Below are 21,943 nucleotides of genomic sequence, written 5' to 3'. Positions count from 1 at the left end.
GTTATTACCCTCAGTGTGTCATCCATGTGTCCGTTTTTATCATCAGTGTGTCATCTGTGTGTCTGTTTTTACCATCAGTGTGTCATCAGTGTTTTTCCAGTATGGATAATGAATTAAATGACAAAGCTTCTCCTATACTTTGTAATGTTAAATACAGACAGGACATGGAAGGCACAAGGATGCCATCTGTGTGTCCGTTTTTACCAACAGTGTATTGTTTGTGTGTCCATTATTACCATCAGTGTGTGGTCAGTGTGTCCGTTTTTACCATTAGTGTATTGTCAGTGTGTCTGTTTTTACCATCAGTGTGTCCGTTTTTACCATCAGTGTGTCATCAGTGTTTTTCCAGTATGGATAAAGAATTAAATGACAAAGCTTCTCCTATACTTTGTAATGTTAAATACAGACAGGACATGGAAGGCACAAGGATGCCATCCGTGTGCTGTACATGTTTCTCAAGGACCCATAGACGTCCATTGGCCCTTGTCATCCGTGAAGCAGGAAAAAAATGGACACGTTCTTGTGTATTTTGCACAGAAACATGGTCCGTGTAAAAACACAGATATGTGCATAGCACCATATGTTAATGGGTACATGTGCTGTCCATGAAAAAAAATGGATACCACACATACTGGAAACAGGGACGTGTGAAGAAGGCCTAAGATAAAGCTGGAAACCCACTTTTAACAAAGTTGAAAATGCGGACAATTTCCTCCACTCATGACCAGGCATATTTTTCATAGAGAGGGTTTTAAGAGGTGTAAATTTTTTCTAGTTGATGTAAAGGGAGAAGGAAGTGCTGGCAGCCTGTCCTACATAGTATACACAGTACTTGTTCAGAGCTGAAAGGCAGAGATTATAGCAAACCATCTCTGCATTCTTTATGAGGAGTCTGGCTGTGTCTGACGGCCATCTCCAGCATCTATACGGTCTCTGCGCAGTTACTTATTTTGCAATAAGATTCTAAAACACCATTGCAGAGTTTCATATCGTTGGGCAGTCTGCACACAGATAAAGAGAAATTATTTTTAAAATGCTACCTCAAAGTGACATGTCTGTTTTAGCAAATATATAATTGCCCACTGAATAGCAATTCTTTACCATATTTTCTTATTTATTTATTATGCTTTGCTTATATAGTGCCATCATATTTTGCAGCGCTTTACAGACATCATCACTGTCCCCATCATTGTTCCCTATCAATATGTTTTTGGGTAGGAGGAAACCGGAGTACCCAGAGGAAACCCACACAAATACGGGGAGAACATACAAACTTGTTGTTTTTGGTGGGATTTGAACAGAGGAACTGAGCAGCATGTTGGCTCAGTGGTTAGCACTCTAATCTTGCAGTGCTGGGGTCCTTGGTTCAAATCTGCAAGGAGTTTGTATGTTCTCCCAGTGTTTGTGTGGGTTTCCTACGGGTTCTCCGGTTTCCTCCCGCACTCCAAATACACAGCGAATTTACACTGTGTGCAAAATTATTAGGCTAGTGAGTACTTTGACCGTATCATCATTTTTATGCATATAATCTAAAGAAAAGATGATCCAGAATTGTTTTCTTATGGGGAATGCCGACATGGCTGAAGAGGTGCCAGATCCTCTTTAATTCCGTGGCTTGTGTCATTTACAACACTGTACATAAAGGTGCATCTCACTAAATTAGAATATCATCAAAAAGTTAATTTATTTCAGTTCTTCAATACAAAAAGTGAAACTCATATATTATATAGAGTCATTACAAACAGAGTGATCTATTTCAAGTGTTTATTTCGGTTAATGTTGATGATTATGGCTTACAGCCAATGAAAACACAAAAGTCATTATCTCAGTAAATTAGAATACTTTATAACAACAGCTTGAAAATGTTTTTAAAATCCGAAATGTTGGCCTACTGAAATGTATGTTCAGTAAATGCACTCAATACTTGGTCGGGGCTCCTTTTGCATTAATTAGTGCATCAATGCGGCATGGCATGGAGGCGATCAGCCTGTGGCACTGCTGAGGTGTTATGGAAGCCCAGGTTGCTTTGATAGCAGCCTTCAGCTTGTCTGCATTGTTGGGTCTGGTGTCTCTCATCTTCCTCTTGACAATACCCCATAGATTCTCTATGGGGTTAAGGTCAGGCGAGTTTGCAGACCAATCAAGCACAGTGATCTCGTTGTTTTTAAACCAGGTATTGGTACTTATGGCAGTGTGGACAGGTGCCAAGTCCTGCTGGAGAATGAAACTTCCATCTCTAAAAAGCTTGTCGGCAGAGGGAAGCATGAAGTGCTCTAAAATTTCCTGGTAGACGCTGCGCTGACTTTGGTCTTGATGAAACACCGTGGACCTACACCAGCAGATGACATGGCTCCCCAAACCATCACTGATTGTGGAAACTTCACACTAGACCTCAAGCAGCTTGGATTGTGTGCCTCTCCACTCTTCCTCCAGACTCTGGGACCTTGATTTCCAAATAAAATGCAAAATTTACTTTGCATTTACTTAGCGTGTCAATGACTGCCTTCTGGACATCTGTCAAGTCAGCAGTCTTCCCCATGATTGTGGAGCCTACTGAAACAGACTAAGAGACCTTTTTAAATGCTTAGGAAGAGCTTTGCAGGTGTTTTTGTTAATTATTCTAATTTACTCAGATAATGACTTTTGTGTTTTCATTGGCTGTAAGCCATAATCATCAACATTAACAGAAATAAACACTTGAAATAGATCACTCTGTTTGTGATGTCTCTATATAATATATGAGTTTCACTTTTTGTATTGAAGAACTGAAGTAAATTAACTTTTTTTTTTATTCTAATTTAGTGAGATGCACCAGTACATTTCCTTTTGCGTTTTTTGTTAAGTGCATTTTACCGTATTGGCATAAAATGTAGAAGGTTTAAAAAAGAATAGGTCGGTGAGCATTTAAAAATCACCATTTTTCTTTTTAAAGTAAGCAGGTGAGGGTCATAAGTCTTCATGTAGTGGAAAGCCGTAGGCGTTAAATTGTTCTGTGCTATATAGCATGTAATAAGTCCAGCGCAACGCAGACATGCACATCAATTGAAAGCAGCTTTGTTTGCCACAAGGTTCTTTGGGATTACTGCTCTTCAGAAAATCACATTGACTTTCAAATTCCTGCTGCTTGGCTCATGGGCAGAATACAAGACATGGGCTGCAGCAAAATAATGACTGGAAGGACAAAATATTATAACCAGCAAGCTGTAAGCACAAATACTACATTCATGGAAAGAAAAAGGAGATTATCAGTAATCCCCATTAGTAAGATTACCTGCATATGACATGGATGGTGGACATGTACTTACAGCAAAAAATGTTTTAGCAACATAAAGTGTGTGATTAGCGCACGCTGACCAAGCATTATGTAGGAGTGTTGGCAGGTGAATCCGTGCCAGCTACGGTGCCAGCTCAGTCAGACCTTGAATGTGTGATTTTATACCTACACATCAGATAAGAATTAAGAAATATGCATATTATAAAATAATCAAGGTCAGGCGTTATTGTACCCATGATGTTCTATCATGTGTGGATTATGACTGGGTCGTGATGCATACTAGAAATGCACATCGCCTGGATGATTGGAGCTATTGTACGGTTACAACACCAACGTGCTGGACTCAAGAAAGGCTTTAGTATTGAAAAGCCACTTGAATAAATCCGACTGATAGTTTCTTTTCTTGCCAGACTTAACACTATATACACTGTGTGCAGAATTATTAGGCACGTTGTATTTTAGAGGATTATTTTTATTATTGATCAACAGCTATGTTCTCAATCAACCCAAAAGACTCATATATATCCAAGCTTAATATTTTTGGAAGTTGGCGTGGTTTTTTTTTTAGATTTGGCTATCTTAGGAGGATATCTGTTTGTGTAGGTAACTATTACTGTACAGAATTATTAGGCAACTTAATAAAAACCAAATATAATCCCATCTCACTTGTTTATTTTCACCAGGTAAACCAATATCAGTGCACAAAATTTAGAAAAAAACATTTCTGACATGCAAAAACAAAAACCAAAAAAATGAGTGATCAATATAGCCACCTTTCTTTATGATGACACTCAACAGCCTTCCATCCATAGATTCTGTCAGTTGCTTGATCTGTTTTCGATCAACATTGCGGGCAGCAGCCACCACAGCCTTCCAGACATTGTTCCGAGAGGGGTACTGTTTTCCCTCCCTGTAGATCTCACATTTTATGATGGACCACAGGTTCTCTATGGGGTTCAGATCAGGTGAACAAGGGGGCCATGTCATTATTTTTTCTTCTTTTAGACCTTTACTGGCCAGCCACGCTGTGGAGTAGTTGGATGCATGTGATGGAGCATTGTCCTGCATGAAAATCATGTTTTTCTTGAACGATACCGACTTCTTCCTGTACCACTGCTTGAAGAAGTTGTCTTCCAGAAACTGGCAGTAGGTCTAGGAGTTGAGCTTAACCCCATCCTCAACCCGAAAAGGTCCCACAAGTTCATCTTTGATGATAGCAGCCCATACCAGTACCCCACCTCCACCTTGCTGGCGTCTGAGTCGGAGTGGAGCTCTCTGCCCTTTACTGATCCAGCCTCTGGCCCATCCATCTGGCCCATCAAGAGTCACTCTCTTTTCATCAGTCCATAAAACCTTTGAAAAATCAGTCTTAAGATATTTCTTGGACCATTCTTGACGTTTTATCTTATGTTTCTTGTTCAAAGGTGGTAGTTTTACAGCCTTGCTTACCTTGGCCATGTCCCTGAGTATCGTACACCTTGTGCTTTTTGATACTCCAGTAACGTTGCAGCTCTGAAATATGGCAAAACTGGTGGCGAATGGCATCTTGGCAGCTTCACGCTTGATTTTCCTCAATTCATGGACAGTTATTTTGCGCCTTTTTTGGCCAACACGCTTCTTGCGACCCTGTTGGATATTTGCCATGCTTGATTGTTCGGTGATCACGCTGCAAAAGTTTGGAAATTTCAAGACTGCTGCATCCCTCTGCAAGACATCTCACAATTTTGGACTTTTCAGAGCCCGTCAAATCTCTCTTCTGACCCATTTTGCCAAAGGAAAGGAAGTTGCCTAATAATTAAGCACACCTTATATAGGGTGTTGATGTCATTAGTCAACACCCCTCCTCATTACAGAGATGCACATCACCAGATTTACTTAATTGGTAGTTGGCTCTCAAGCCTATGCAGCTTGGAGTAGGACAACATGTATAAAAAGTATCATGTGATCAAAATACTCATTTGCCTAATAATTCTGCACACAGTGTATGTGTGGCCACCTAGTGGTTGTGATGTGTATTGCAGTCTGTCAAGAACTTTGCTAGCAAGATGTAATTATTAGTGATGAGCAAGCGTGCTCGTTCAACCCTATCACCGAGCACGTTCGGGTGCTTCTTGAGTATCTTCGGAGTGCTCGTATATTATGTTTGAGTCCCTGCGTCTGCATGATTTATGGCAGTTACACAGCCTAAACACATTCCAGTATTGCCTGTTTGTTAGGGGATCCTCACATGAGTTTAGGTTGTGTTAGAGCCATAGATCATGCAGACGGAGGGACTCGAGCATAATATACGAGCACGTCTAATATACTCGGGAACCAACCGAGCGTGCTCGGTGAAAGGGTTGAACGAGCACGCTCACTCATCACTAGTTGTCACCTGTCCACTGGAGCAGTGGGATCCACACTGATCTATCAGTTATCACCTACTCAAAGTATAGGTGATAACTTGTTTCGGCGGGAATACCTCTTTAAGAACATTCACAGAAAGATATGAGTGAACAAATCTGTATTATAGTTTGCAAAAAAAGAATTCAAGATGTCAGTAAAAATAAAAAGAAAGAAATGCTTCTTTTTCTACTTTTCCAATTAGTATTCCAAGTTTTCTATGTAAGACTATTTGGTATATGGCTGTGTTGCCCAATTTTGTGATATAATATTGAGCCTATATTGTGATTTTTATTCTATGGTTTTTCATTTTATATTATAACTAAGCAGAATGAAGCTATATGGTTTGGTTCCACTTGCTCACTGTGCCCTGGAAGAAGCTGCAAAGAAGCGAAACCCAGATGACATATTTGACTTTTATCAAAGTAGATTTGTTTTTCTTATAATCTTGAGAGTATTTCATCATTTCAGAATAAATTCTTCCATGTTTTAAAAAGTAGAGGTGCACTGGACTATACGTGTTCTCATATTACAAGAAATTGAATAGTTTGTTGGAGTATTTGGATGAGGAGCGCAAGTGTTTTGGATATCGATCTGGAATATGATTTTGTCTCCGGTCATCCAAGGAACTGATGAGTAAGGGCCATCATACACATTAGACTAAAGTGGGTTGAACCTGCCGATAATGTAGGGATCATCTGACAGTCTAATGTGCTTGGAGACCCCCGAATCTCCCCTAACAGATGATGTCAGTTGTGATTATGTTTTTGCAATTTTAATGATGGAGCCCAATCGTCTTGTTATACAGGAGATAAGCTGCTGTCACAGGCATCTTTCTCCTCTCTCCCATTTGAAAACACATGAACACTTGGCCAAGCCAAACATTTATGCATATGGGAGAGTCGAGAGAGATACCTGATGGCTTAATGAGAGTTTGGCCGTCATATATCGTATGTGCATGGTCAGCTTAAAGGGGTATTCCCATTTCAAAGATCCTATCCTAATATGTAGTAGGTGTAATAATAATAATATTAGCAAATATCTACAATTAGAAATGTATCTTAGTTTTTCTGCTTCTCTATGTCTTTCACCACATAGGGCATTGCAGGACCTTAGGTATCCATGGTTATGACCACTAATATAGTGACAGTGAGCCAATTGCTAGTGGTCGTAACCATGGATACCTAAGGTCCAGCAATGCCTGCACATGAGCAAAGAGACATGGAGAATCAGAAAAACTATACTACATTTCTAATTGGAGGTATTTGCTAATATTATTATTATTACATCTACTACATATTGGCAAAGGATCTTGGAGATGGGAATACCCCTTTAACTTTGGTGATTTTGAGGACATTTTTGATCTAGCGTACAGCTGCAGAAGATGTTATTATGTGACTATTTGAGTGAGAACTGTCTCTTTCTCTTTTGTGGCTCTGCTGGGTTTGGGAAATTGCCACAATAGGCATTTATTGTATTTTGCCAGGACATAGCCTATATCTGTTGCACAACCATTGAAACCATACGCCAGTCTAATAAAATGGCATCTGTCAGCAGGTTTTTGCTATTTAATTTGAAAACAGCATAATGTAGGGGCAGAGACCCTGATTCAAGGGATGCGTCACTTGCTCAGCAGCTAGCTGTAGTTGCAATATAATCAGTGTTTTATCAACAGGAGATAATCACTGCAGGAGAAAGTGTTATGTGCAAGGCAGTCAGGCTAATCTGTGCAACCCAGCCCCCACCACTGATTGGCAGATTGCTGACAGTGTAAATGTACACAGGAAGCTGCCAATCAAGGGTGTGGGCAGAGTTATGCATAGCCGTCATAGCACTGATATACCTACAGCAGAGAAAAGAGGGATTCTATCAAGTCTGCACCAAGCAGACCAGTCAGTGACACATCTCTGGAATCAGGCTCGCTGACCCCTACATCATGGTGCTCTCAGATTACATAACAAAAACCTGCTTGATTCCTGTTAAAAAAAAACACAAACAATACCTTTAAGTAGGAGACTTCAAAAGATGTGATCTTCTGATATGTACCAATAACATATCAAAAGATCATTCTTGGTTTGATTTCTCTTTCAAAGCAAATCCACTTTACTATATCTGGGTTTGTGATCACTTCACACATTCTGTAACACTTACTAGGAATTGGTCTTAGGACATCGGGAATGAGGATCTCCACCAGAGCTTGATACATCACGTGGTCACAGTTGCACATCCACTTCAAAATAGATTCATTTTTGCAGAGCAAAATCAACTTTGACTTTGGCAGTCTGCTTTCCATTTCACTCAGGTTGCTGCCATAAAGAGATGAGATAAAAATGAAATCTACAACTAGTAAACTACGAAATAGAAAGAGACAATGGGCAAGAACATGTAACTTTATTTTAAACTAATGTAAGTACAATACATAAGTCAGCCTTAAAGGGGTTTTCCCGCCAACAAAAGGTGATTTTAATCAATAGATCTTGGAATAATAATAAGTTACACAATTGGATGTGTTTAAATAAAATGTTCCTGTGCTGAGATAATCTTATAAATGTGCCCCTGCTGTGTACTGTGTAATGGCTGTGTCTGACCATGCAGGAACATGGTCTGATCATATCACATCTCCTGGGCAGGGGAGGAAGAAAGAGTATACAGACATTACAGCAGGGGATCACAGCAGATTCTTTCTTTGAAGTAAAACATTTCACTGCCTGTTTTTAAACAATGTTTTACTTCAAAGAAAGAATCAGCTGTGATTCCCTGCTGTAATGTCTGTATACTCTCTTTTGCTTCCTCCCCTGACCAGGAGATGTGGTATGATCAGACCATGTTCCTGTACGGTCAGACACAGCCATTACACAGTACACAGCAGGGGCACATTTATAAGATTATCTCAGCACTGGAACATTTTATTTAAACACATCCATTTGTGGAAGTTATTATCATTCCAAGATCTATTGATTATAATGAACTTTTGTTCGTGGAAAAAACCCTTTAAATTAAGTCCTATATAAAATCAGCATATTATAGCTACTGGTCTGTACTTCTAGTACTCAAAGCAGTACCAAAAATAGCAGTGCTGAAAGAGTACACTGGACACATAGTTTATGAGTCCCTTGTGTTTTTGAGATTAGCAATCTGTCAATCACAAATTGTGGAATGAAGAACGGCCTATTCTGGAGCGAAGGCATCTTTACTTACCCAGTTTCTGTAATGGTGGTGCCATCAGCTGTTGTGGTCGGAGAGTAACGCCAAAAGGTTTGCCACAGTTTCTCAATCAGACTAAACTGCAGGTTCACCACAACGTCCAGTATTGCCTAAGTGATCAATGAAAAAAACTGTATATAACAGATCCATGTATTAACGTAACTAAATTTCTTGGTATCTCTACAGTTTTAGTTTTAGTATCCATCTCAGCGGTAGTTCTAACATGAAGTCTAAACGCAAAGTCAAATAGTAAAAAAAAAGTGTACACTGTACATGTTCTTTCCCATGAGTACCCACTTCTTAGACCTTCAGGTTGATCTTTCATCTTTTAAAGTCATGTCATTGTTCAGACCAAGAGTTTTTGTGCCCAAAATTGTGTTTGTGCCCTAAATTTTGCACAATTTTCATCATTTCCTTGTTGCAAATGCCTACAGCAAATTCATCAATGTTTTATTGCCATTGTTACACCATTTTTAAGTACCTACTCCAAAACTTAAAAAATGACAAGAAAAAGAGGCGTTGATGACCCTTTAACTTGAAGCATGGCTTATTTATTAAATGCATTGCTTTATAAAAGCAGCAAAAAAACTGCATATTCTAGACAGGTAATAGTTATATTAGAAAAGGTGTGAACAAATATATAGATGTTTGCAACCATTTTTGAAATCAAGAGAAATGTACAAAATTCTACATTAATATGCAACATTTGAAATACTGGACTCACACTCTTCTCTAACATTGTGCTAATTACTATAATAAAACCCTTCCCATTTGTACAAAAAAAAATCAGCATTGATGTAAGACATTTGATACGTTTGTCTCCAGCTCTTAAATAACATTGTGAAGGGTACTGCCACACTTAAAAAGATGTGCTAAATAAGATGCAACAAATTTATCATTAAGGTTCAAAATCTGATAACTATGGAACGTCAGAATTCAAGTTAAAGTGTATCCTCATCTCCAAGATCTTATCTCAATATGCAGTAGGTGTTATAATAATAATATTAGAAAATACCTCCAATTAGAAATGTAGTATAGTTCTTCTGATTTGCTATGTCACTTACCCCATGTGAAGAGCATTGTAGTAGTTTATGTATCCATGGTTACGACCACTCATATAGTGACAATTAGTTGTTAGTGGCTGTAACCATGGATACCTAAGCTACTGCAATGCCTGCACAAATGGTAAGCAACATAGCGAATCAGGAGAACTATACTATATTTCTAATTGCAGGTATTTGCTAATATTATTATTATTATTACTACACTTACTACATATTGGGATAGGATCTTTAAGGATTGTCATTTTTGCTAAATCTTGGCCTCCGTCTTAATTAGTTTTGTAAATTTATATTTAATAAAATATATGCAGAGCTCCAAATATACATAGACATTGCATCCACCAGTAGGAGCTACTGTATAATGTTTTATTATTATGTTTAATATTTCACTCCATCCTCCATCCTCCCCATTCACCTCACCTCTTCCTCAGAACTATTCCTCAATATTCAATCCTGTCTCTAAGCACAGACAGCCATCTCATGCTCTCTCCTGCTCCCACCTGCTAACACTTTCTCTGCTTCTCCTCACTGCTGGCGATATCTCTCCAAATCCCGGTCCTCCTCACCGCATCTCCACAGTCACTTCCACCTCCTATCCACAATCTGTCACAAACTCTCACAAACCTCACTAACCTCATTAAAATTCACCCAGCCCCCACTTCCCCAGTTTCACTAACAGGAGCTGTATGGAATGCTCGCTCTGTCTGCAACAAACTTTCCTACATTCATGATCTTTTCATTACTAACAAACTTTCCTTCCTCGCCATCACCGAAACCTGGCTCACTCCCTCTGACACAGCTTATCCAGCTGCACTCTCATACAGTGGATTCCACCTTTCCCACACCCCCCCCCAGCAGCAAACATGGTGGAGGAGTGGGCTTTCTCCTGCCTGATACCTGTGCCTTCACCCAAATGCCACTACCGCCTTCTGTTACTCTCCCCTCTTTTGAGGTGCACTGTGTGCGCATCTACTCCCCCTCCAACCTCCAACTGGCTGTCATTTACCATCCCCCAGGGCCAGCCACCACTTTCCTCGACCACTTCACCACCTGGCTACTTCACTTCCTTTCCACTGACATCCCCACTATCATCATGGGTGACTTCAACATCCCCATTGACACTTCCCACTCATCTGTCTCTAAGCTTCTATCTGTCACTTCCTCCTTTGACCTTGCTCAGTGGTCTTCCACAGCCACTCACAAAGATGGCCACACACTTGACTTCATCTTCCCTTTCTAACCTCTCTAACTCACCTCTCCCTCTATCTGACCACAACCTACTTACATTCTCTTCCCTCTCCTCCCAGGTCCACAAACCCCACTATACAAACTTACACACCGTCGTAGAAATCTCAAACACCTTAACCTACACTCACTCTCTGAATCCCTTCTCCCTCTTACAGAAATAAGTTCCTTACACGATGCAGATGCTGCTGCTTTATATAACACCACAACAGCTGCAGCTCTCGATTCGGTCGTCCCTCTCACACACACCAAAGCTCACACGATCAATAGGCAATCCTGGCACACCAACCGAACTACAGAAATGCGACGGGCCTCCAGGGTTGCTGAGCGGAGATGGAAAAGGTTCCGCTCCAACGAGCACTTCATCGCATTCAAACAATCCCTCATTATTTTCAAGTCCACACTCACTGCAGCAAAACAAACGTACTTCTTATCTCTCATATCTTCCGTCTCACAACCCCAAACAGCTATTCAACACTTTCAATTCTCTCCTCCGTCCCCCAGTGCCTCCTCCCTCGTCTCTCATCTCAGCTGAAGACTTTGCCTCATTCTTCAAGCAGAAGATTGACAGCATCAGACAAAGCTTTTGCCTTAAGTCCCCACAGCCCCTCCTCATATCTACCCAACCTTCCTCCTCCAAAACCAGCTTCTTCACCATTACAGAAGATCAAGTTTCATCTTTACTCTCCAAATCATACCTCACCACCTGTGAACTCGACCCAATCCTGTCCCACCTAATCCCTAACCTTACTACAGTTTTCATCCCAACCCTAACCTACCTCTTCAACCTGTCACTAACAACTGATGTCTTCCAATCATGTTTCAGACATGTCTCAATCACACCCATCCTCAAAAAGCCCTCCCTCGACCCATCCTCTCTGTCTAGCTATTGCCCCATATCACTCCTCCCCTATGCCTCAAAACTACTGGAACAACACATCAAGCCACAAGCCCTGTCTCCCTCAGCAACCCAGGCTTAACATTGCTAGGCACAACTACCTGGGAGACAATCTGTACGGCTCGTGGACCAGCTAGGCGTTGAGGCTGACAGCGATGCTGAGCAGCATCAGCCCCGGCTGGGAGACCACATTGAACTGTCCTCCCACCTCTCCTCCTGCTCCCTCTTCAACCGCTTACAATCAGGTTTCCGACCGCACCACTCTACTAAAACTGCACTGACTAAAGTCATCAATGACCTACTAACCGCCAAATCCAAGCGACACTACTCTGTCCTCCTCCTCCTGGAAATGTCATCTGCCTTCAGCACAGTGGACCATTCCCTCTTACTACAGACTCTCTGTTCTCGTGGCATCACAGACTTGGCCCTATCTTGCATCTCTTCATACCTAACAGACTGGACATTCAACGACACTCACACACTACCTCCTCATCTCGCCCCCTATCTGTCAGTGTCCTCCTAGGTTCAGTACTAGTGTTAGGCGTCAGTCTGGTGCTGGATTCGACAGCATCACTGTCAGCCTCAACACCTAGCTGGTCCACGAGCCATACAGATTGTCTCCCAGGTAGTTGTGCCTAGCAATGTTAAGCCTGGGTTGCTGAGGGAGACAGGGCTTGTGCAGTCTAAGTCCAGGATTCGCCACACTGAGCATGTCCGTGACCTGGCAGATCATGATTGGTGGTTTGGCAACCGCCTGATCCGGTGACCTGGCACCGTCTGATTGGTCCATGGGTGGCGTCACCAATGGCGCGTCGGTGGGCAGGGCTTAGTCTTTAAAAGGCCCGCCCACAAACATGGCAGCGCGCTCGGATCATTGAGCATGATGCTGTTGTGTGGACGGCTGTACTCCACGTGTAGTTTCCTCAGGCAGGTCTAGTGAAAGTAGGCAGGCTAGTGAAAGTAGCAAAACCTACAAAAGACAAAAATATATCTCATACCCTACCATCATTATATATAAATGTAGAGCAAAGTTGCATAATAAATATAGGGTACTTAGTGAACTATTTTTGATCAAAAAAAGTATACAAGCCGTCCCACCAGCGGCAAGGTGACCCTAAATTGGGACGGTACCTATACTGTCTATATCAAAAATAGTTCACTAAGTACCCTATATTTATTATGCAACTTTGCTTTACATTTATATATAATGATGGTAGGGTATGAGATATATTTTTGTCTTTTGTAGGTTTTGCTTCTTTTTGCTAGTGTGAACATGCTCCTATTTCTTGCATGTCTACCATCTTAGACCTCAGTTCACATTGCTTGGTTTTTTGTCTTGTTTGCATTCTGTGCAATTTAAGGGTGTGGCATCCCCTTTGTTGAGCTGATTAGTATATATGTAGCTTACCACGGGCCTAGGTGGTCTGGAGTTGGGACCCGGTCCTATTTGTCTACCCTTTTATATGCATTACTTCAACTTTGATATACAGTAAGGTTTTTAATATAGACAGTATAGGTACCGTCCCAATTTAGGGTCACCTTGCCGCTGGTGGGACGGCTTGTATACTTTTTTTGATCAAAAATAGTTCACTAAGTACCCTATATTTATTATGCAACTTTGCTTTACATTTATATATAATGATGGTAGGGTATGAGATATATTTTTGTCTTTTGTAGGTTTTGCTTCTTTTTGCTAGTGTGAACATGCTCCTATTTCTTGCATGTCTACCATCTTAGACCTCAGTTCACATTGCTTGGTTTTTTGTCTTGTTTGCATTCTGTGCAATTTAAGGGTGTGGCATCCCCTTTGTTGAGCTGATTAGTATATATGTAGCTTACCACGGGCCTAGGTGGTCTGGAGTTGGGACCCGGTCCTATTTGTCTACCCTTTTATATGCATTACTTCAACTTTGATATACAGTAAGGTTTTTAATATAGACAGTATAGGTACCGTCCCAATTTAGGGTCACCTTGCCGCTGGTGGTGGGACGGCTTGTATACTTTTTTTGATCAAAAATAGTTCACTAAGTACCCTATATTTATTATGCAACTTTGCTTTACATTTATATATAATGATGGTAGGGTATGAGATATATTTTTGTCTTTTGTAGGTTTTGCTTCTTTTTGCTAGTGTGAACATGCTCCTATTTCTTGCATGTCTACCATCTTAGACCTCAGTTCACATTGCTTGGTTTTTTGTCTTGTTTGCATTCTGTGCAATTTAAGGGTGTGGCATCCCCTTTGTTGAGCTGATTAGTATATATGTAGCTTACCACGGGCCTAGGTGGTCTGGAGTTGGGACCCGGTCCTATTTGTCTACCCTTTTATATGCATTACTTCAACTTTGATATACAGTAAGGTTTTTAATATAGACAGTATAGGTACCGTCCCAATTTAGGGTCACCTTGCCGCTGGTGGGACGGCTTGTATACTTTTTTTGATCAAAAATAGTTCACTAAGTACCCTATATTTATTATGCAACTTTGCTTTACATTTATATATAATGATGGTAGGGTATGAGATATATTTTTGTCTTTTGTAGGTTTTGCTTCTTTTTGCTAGTGTGAACATGCTCCTATTTCTTGCATGTCTACCATCTTAGACCTCAGTTCACATTGCTTGGTTTTTTGTCTTGTTTGCATTCTGTGCAATTTAAGGGTGTGGCATCCCCTTTGTTGAGCTGATTAGTATATATGTAGCTTACCACGGGCCTAGGTGGTCTGGAGTTGGGACCCGGTCCTATTTGTCTACCCTTTTATATGCATTACTTCAACTTTGATATACAGTAAGGTTTTTAATATAGACAGTATAGGTACCGTCCCAATTTAGGGTCACCTTGCCGCTGGTGGGACGGCTTGTATACTTTTTTTGATCAAAAATAGTTCACTAAGTACCCTATATTTATTATGCAACTTTGCTTTACATTTATATATAATGATGGTAGGGTATGAGATATATTTTTGTCTTTTGTAGGTTTTGCTTCTTTTTGCTAGTGTGAACATGCTCCTATTTCTTGCATGTCTACCATCTTAGACCTCAGTTCACATTGCTTGGTTTTAGGCTAGTGAAAGTAGGCAGGTAGCTTCGCCTTGCAGTCTGGCTCTGTCAGAGGGGGTCGCCTTACACCCCGAGCTGCCTGCAGACGTCCTACTCCCTGTAGACACCTGTGGACCACGTGGAGAAATACTCCTCTGTCCGGTAGCACGCCGGCAGAGGGCACGTACCGTCGGCGTGAGTCACACACGCATCTTAGCGCCAACTCCTACTGCGTAGCGCCTGTATCGAAGACAGGGCTACTGCTTTTCCCCCGGTTGCAAGTCTCCCTGCGGTTCTTGGAGATTGTGTGAACCACTGAAACCCGCTCCGTGTGCTTTAACACGGAGTGGTTTATCAGTTAAGTAGGTGCTATCCCGGACGCTCTTCTCCCGTGCAGTTAACGGAGTTAGAGCGAACCGCTATACCCGTTCCTGTGTGCAGAAACACGGAAGGGTTTAACATTTAAGTTTTCACTTTCCTTTCCACCCGGAAAGTGTTCGGCAGCAGTCCACCAGGCTGCATTGCGGACCCCGGGGTCGGTTGCGTTCCATTATATTAAAGATGTTTGCAACCGCCCTCCTAACACCCCCTGCTCTTCTCTATCTACACCTTCGGCCAGGGACAGCTCATAAAGTCTCACGGCTTTCAGTATCACCTCTATGCTGATGACACACAGATCTACCTCTCTGGACCCGATATTTCCTCCTTACTAACCAGAATCCCACAATGTCTGTCCGCTATTTCATCCTTCTTCGCTGCCAGATTTCTAAAGCTTAACATGGATAAAACTGAATTCATCACCTCATTCAACCCCCCATCTGACCTATCCATCACAGTTAATAACTTCCCACTCTCCCCAGTAACACAAGCTCGCTGCCTCGGTGTAACACAAGCTCGCTGCCTCGGTGTAACCCTGGACATTTATCTCTCCTTCAAACCACAAATCCAAGCCCTCTCCACTTCCTGCCGACTCCAACTCAGAAATATCTCCCTGATCCGCACATTCCTCAGCAAAGACTCTGCAAAAATACTAGTGCACTCCCTCATCATCTCCCGCCTCGACTACTGCAACTTCCTGCTCTGTGACCTCCCTTCTAACATTCTTGCACCCACCCTTCCAATCTATCCTGAACTCTGCTGCCCGACTAATCCACCAGTCCCCCCGATACTCCCCGGCCTCCCCCCTCTGTCAATCCCTTCACTGGCTCCCCATTACCCAGAGACCAAGACCCTAACTTAGGCATACAAAGCCATCCACAATCTCCTCCAAACGTCTGTGACCTAGTCTCCCGGTACTTACCTGTGTGCAACCTCCGATCCTCACAAGATCTCCTTCTCTACTCCCCTCTTATCTCCTTCTCCCACAAGATTTCTCCCATTCATCCCCCCTACTCTGGAACGCTCTACCCCAACATATCAGACTCTCGCCTACCGTGAAATCCTTCAAAATTAACCTGAAGACCCACTTCTTCCGACAATCATACAACCTGCAGTAACCACCGCTCCACCATACCGCTGCATGACTAGCTCTACCTTCACCTACTGTATCCTCACCCCTAGTTTGTAGATTGTGAGCCCTCGCGGGCAGGGTCCTCTCTCCTCCTGTACCAGTCGCTGACTTGTTTTGTTCAACATTATTGTAAATGTACTTACTACATATACACCTTTTTTACATTTAAAGCGCCATGGAATAAATGGCGCTATAATAATATATAATAATAATATTTAGGGTGCAATAATGTTTAACCACATAAAATGTCATTATTGATAAAAATGCTATTAGCAGGATTCTCCCATGACTAGAGAGATTGTCTACTACTTGACAACCCTTTATTAATTGTGCCTGCACGAAGTAAAAAATATATATACTTGCATCCCAAACTTGCACTATTAGTCTGCTAATGGTGCTAAGCCCTGGGTCCCCTACAGGTCTCCTGAAATAAACAGTTTTCTTTCATTTGTATGAAATAGTGAAGACTGCAGCCGATCGACAGCTGCTGATTAGCTGCAGCAGTCACCTGACATTGTTTGTAAGAGGGAGACACGAGGCTTAGAGCAGGGATCTCAAACCCAAACACACAGAGGGCCAAAATTAAAAACTTGGACAAAATCGCGGGCCAACCAGTATACAGAATAATGGGCCCACATAGTCCTCCATACAGAATAATGGGCCCCACACAGTCCTCCATACAAAATAATGAGCCTCACATAGTCCTCTATACAGAATAATGGGCCCCACATAGTCCTCCATACAGAATAATGAACCCACATAGTCCTCCATACAGAAAAATGGCCCCACATAGGGGTGGTGGTTCTGGTGTCGTGGGCCAAATAAAATTACCCTGTGGGCCAGATTTGGCCCATGGGCCAGAGTTTGACATGTATGGCTTACAGCAAAGGACTGGTGCCGGTCCAAGAAGAAATTATAAATTTTATTTACTTCGTCCTGCACTTGGAGAGAGATTACCGTATTTATCGGACTATAAGACGCACTTTTTTACTCCAAATTTTTGGAGGAAAGTGGGGGGTGCGTCTTTTGGTCCGATGTATATATACTGTGTGTGTGGGGGGAGATGCAGCGGCGGAGCAGCGGGGCACTGGAGGCAGTAGCCCGCTGCTGCATCCTACACCGTGTCCGCTGCTAAAGAAAATTAATATTCACTGCTCCCCAAGCCCATGGGCATGGGGAGCAGTGTATATTCATTTTCCTTAATAGTGCGCACACTGTACTTGCAGCGTGGCTCCTGGTATGTATGGCACCCTTCATCCCTCATCCTGGTATGTATGGCCCCCCTCATTCCTCCATCCTGGTATGCTTGGCACCCCCTGATCCCCATCACGCTGCACACAAAAAAATAAACAATTATACTCACCTCCTCCCTGGACCACCGCTGCGTCCTGCTCTGCTGCAGACAGGTATCTCACTGTGTGAGCTGCGCATGGCGTGACTGCCATGCGCCCTCACACTGAGATGCTGTGCCGGAATAGTCACTGCTCCACATGCCAGGACTGTGTGCGTGGGGAGCAGTGACCATTCACTCTCCTTAATAACGCACACACTGTACCCGCAGCGCGGCTCCTGCAGCAGCTCTGCGGTCTGTGTGCCCGCTATTAGAGACCGTGAATATTCACTACAACCCACTCCCATTGGAGTGGGTTGTAGTGAATATTCATGGTCTTTAAAAGTGGGCACACATGACCGCCGGATGCGGCTACAGAGTGCGCGCTATTAAGGAGAGTGAATGGTCACTGCTCCCCCTGTATACAGTCCCGGCGAGGGGAGCAGTGACTATTCCGGCCCAGCATCTCACAGTGTGAGGGCACATGGCAGTTACTCCATGCGCGGCTCACACAGTGAGATCCCTGTCGGTAGCAGAGCAGGACACAGCGCTGGAGCAGAGAGGAGTTGACTATAATTGTTTATTTTTTGTGTGCAGCGTGATGGGGATCAGGGGGTGCCAAGCATACCAAGATGAGGGGTGCCAAGCATACCAGGAAGAGGGATTAGGGGGGCCATATACATACAAGGAAGAGGGATGAGGGGGGCCATATACATACCAGGATGAGGGATGAAGGGTACCATAGTCCTCTGTATGGAGGACTATGCTGCGGGTACAGTGTGCGCACTATTAAGGAGAGTGAATGGTCACTGCTCCCCACGCATACAGTCCCGGCGTGGGGAGCAGTGACTATTCTGACACAGCATCTCACAGTGTGAGAGTGCATGGCAGTTACGCCATGCGCGGCTCACACAGTGAGATCCCTGTCGGTAGCAGAGCAGGGCATAGCGCTGGAGCAGAGAGGAGGTGAGTATAATTGTTTATTTTTTGTGTGCAGCATGATGGGGATCAGGGGGTGCCAAGCATACCAAGATGAGGGGTGCCAAGCATACCAGGAAGAGGGGGGCCATATACATACCAGGAAGAGGGATGAGGGGGGCCATATACATACCAGGATGAGGGATGAAGGCTGCCATACATACCAGGAAGAGGGATGAGGGGGGCCATACATACCATGATGAGGGATGACGGGTGCCATACATACCAGGATGAGGGGTACCATATATACCAGGAAGAGAAATGAGGGGTGCCATACATACCAGGAATAGGGATGAGGGGGCCATACATACCAGGATGAGGGATGAAGGGTGCCATACATACCAGGAAGATAGATGAGAGGGGCCATAATACCAGGATGAGGGATGAAGAGTGCCATACATACCAGGAATAGGGATGAGGGGGCCATACATACCAGGATGAGGGATGAAGGGGGCCATACATACCAGGAAGAGAGATGAGGGGTGCCATACATACCAGGAATACGGATGAGGGGGGCCATACATACAAGGAAGAGGGATGAAGGGGCCATACATACCAGGAAGAGGGATGAGGGGGGCCATGCATACCAGGATGGGGATGAGGGGTGCCATGCATAACAGGATGGGGATGAGGGCCACGTATAACAGGAAGGAGGGGGCCATATATACCAGGATGGGGGATATTAACAGAATTGGGGGACATTACTCCTATAATAGTGTCAGTAGCAGACCCCCTCCCCCTTAACAGGGCATCATGACCACATTTTGTGCTTAAATTTTTTTTCTATTTTCCTCCTCTAAAACTTAGGTGCGTCTTATGGTCCGGTGCGTCTTATAGTCCAAAAAATATGGTAATAAGGGGTTGTCCAGTACTGGACAACCCCTTTAAATCTTGCATTCTCTGTACGAAAAAAACATTACAATTTTCAAACTAAATCTTTAAACAAAAGGCTCCTTCCCGATGTTCTTTTGATTTCCGTCTCACATAGTCAAATAAATGCATACTTGACAATTCTCCCAGAATGTTCGGGGGTTCTCTCCCCTTTTATTCTGGGAGCCCTGAGGACATTTTGTGGAAGTTAGCAAATCTCCTGGCTGCAGCGAAAGCCTCTTGATACCTCCAGGCAAGCAGCACTCTAGGAAGGTTTGATATGTCCAACACCAGAATGCTTCAACATATAAAGGATCTTTGGTATCCAAAAGCTCATTCAGTGAGCGTGCACAAGGTATGGAGGTGATGTGGAAGACATATGGAGGGGCATGAAAGCAGCAGCCTCAAAAGCAAACAAGATTTTAGGATGTATAAAAAGAGAGATAAAATCCCGCAATCCCAACGTACTGTTGCCCCTTTATAAATCAGTGGTGAGGCCACATCTGGAATATGGGATCCAGGTTTGGGCTCCACATTTTAAAAAGAATATTCAGAAGTTAGAGTCAGTTCAAAGTCGGGCGACTAGAATATTACAAGGGATGGAAGGTCTCTCATATGATAAGATAAAAGTAGAGCTTGTTTAGCTTAGAAAAAAGATGCCTCAGAGGGGATCTCATTTACATGTATAAATATATGTGTGGTCAATACAAAGGACTAGCACATGACTTATTCCTTCCAAAGACCATGCTAAGGACCAGGGGGCACTCATTACAGGTGTAAGAAAGGCGATTCCATCACCTAAACAGGAAAGGGTTCTTTACAGTCAGTAACTGTGGAATGCCCTACCACAAGAGGGTAGGCCAGCTTTCAAAGAGGGCCTGGATGATTTCCTCGATACAGTTAACATTGTGGGTTACAGATTAGACAAAATGTTACAAGTATAGTAGTACACTAGTACGGTAATAGTAATTACATAACTGGTATCATAATTCGGACTGATCCAGGGTTCTAGGACTGATCACCTTTTCTCGGGGTCAAGAAGGAATTTTTCCCCCGTGACACAATTGGCTGAAGGTGTCCTGGGGTTTTTGCCTTCTTCTGGATCAACAGATTTAGGCATAGAGATTTTAGTAATACCATAATTAGAATCCCAAGAGTAATACAAAATATAAAACTAATTAAAAAAAAAAAAAGATAAACGGGTACATTTTTAATTGTAATAGTGCAGCAATAATAAAAATGGTAATAATAATACATTTGTGAGGCCTAGTCCCAGTTAGTGTATTGTTAGTGTAGGGAGTACAATTGGAGGGGAAAGGTTGAACTTGATGGACCTAGGTCTTTATTCAACCTATCTTACTACGTTACTATGTAAAGAGGAGTGGTCTGCCAACATCAGTATCTTTTTGGAAGTGCATTGCCACTATGACCTAATTGTGTCCTGTATCCAATGGTCACACATGCCCAGTAGTTCAGTCCAGCAGCAGAGTACCGTAATTCCTGCTATGATGCAGGCCAGCCACCAAGAATCAGCACACTAAAAACTGCTTACTGGCACTAGATTCAGGGCGGCATAATAAGTAACAACAATACCTAGACCAGGTGCTTTTTTATTTTAATTGACTCCAAATTAAAAATTGTTATATTTTGTGTCATCCAACATTATATTTCTACTGGGACGCCTCCTGAGCACTCTATTGTAAATGGCAGCCAATCTTAATAATCATTCTTTACTCCACTTCTTTGAACATTTCAACATTTTTATTCCCTGTTCTTTTGAGGCACTGTATTTTAAAACTAATTTTAAGCAAAAAAATAACCATGACTCATCCAAAAGTGATTTTCGAAAACATAAAAAATAATAAAATAATAAATAATAGGATTGGAATAGTCCTGAACTTTTCATATTTCACAAGTAGCTTTATGCTGTTGAAAATTAAGTTAGCTATAGAGAATTTGAAAATTATTATAATGAAATCATCTTATAAAACTGTGGAATTATTCCTCGTTGATAAAAGTTCAGCACTCATTCAGGATTCTCACTTTATAGACGGTACACTATATATTTTGCAGATAAAAATAAATTTGTGAAAAGCAAATTATCTAGCACTTTCAATGTGGAAATCAATGGAGAGATTTGGACACGTCTTAAAAT

The 21,943-nt window shown here is 42.4% G+C and overlaps 1 protein-coding gene across 5 annotated transcripts in view; it reads right to left on the bottom strand.

Moving 5' to 3' along the window:
- RFX3 (regulatory factor X3) overlaps positions 1-21,943 on the bottom strand; it is a 390,908-nt gene that overhangs the window by 31,512 nt on the left and 337,453 nt on the right. For all 5 annotated transcript variants that reach the window (XM_073669195.1, XM_073669206.1, XM_073669227.1 and 2 more), the window contains 2 exons: positions 8,855-8,970; positions 7,808-7,962 (listed from right to left, as the gene is read on the bottom strand). In XM_073669195.1, coding sequence (XP_073525296.1) covers positions 7,808-7,962; positions 8,855-8,970 — 271 coding nt within the window. The remainder of the gene's footprint in view (positions 1-7,807; positions 7,963-8,854; positions 8,971-21,943) is intronic.

The sequence above is a fragment of the Phyllobates terribilis genome, unplaced genomic scaffold, assembly GCF_046119375.1.
Source record: "Phyllobates terribilis strain yellow unplaced genomic scaffold, ASM4611937v1 Scaffold_1__5_contigs__length_1240528914, whole genome shotgun sequence".
NCBI lineage: Eukaryota > Metazoa > Chordata > Amphibia > Anura > Dendrobatidae > Phyllobates > Phyllobates terribilis.
This window is presented reverse-complemented; position numbering and strand designations above follow the sequence as displayed.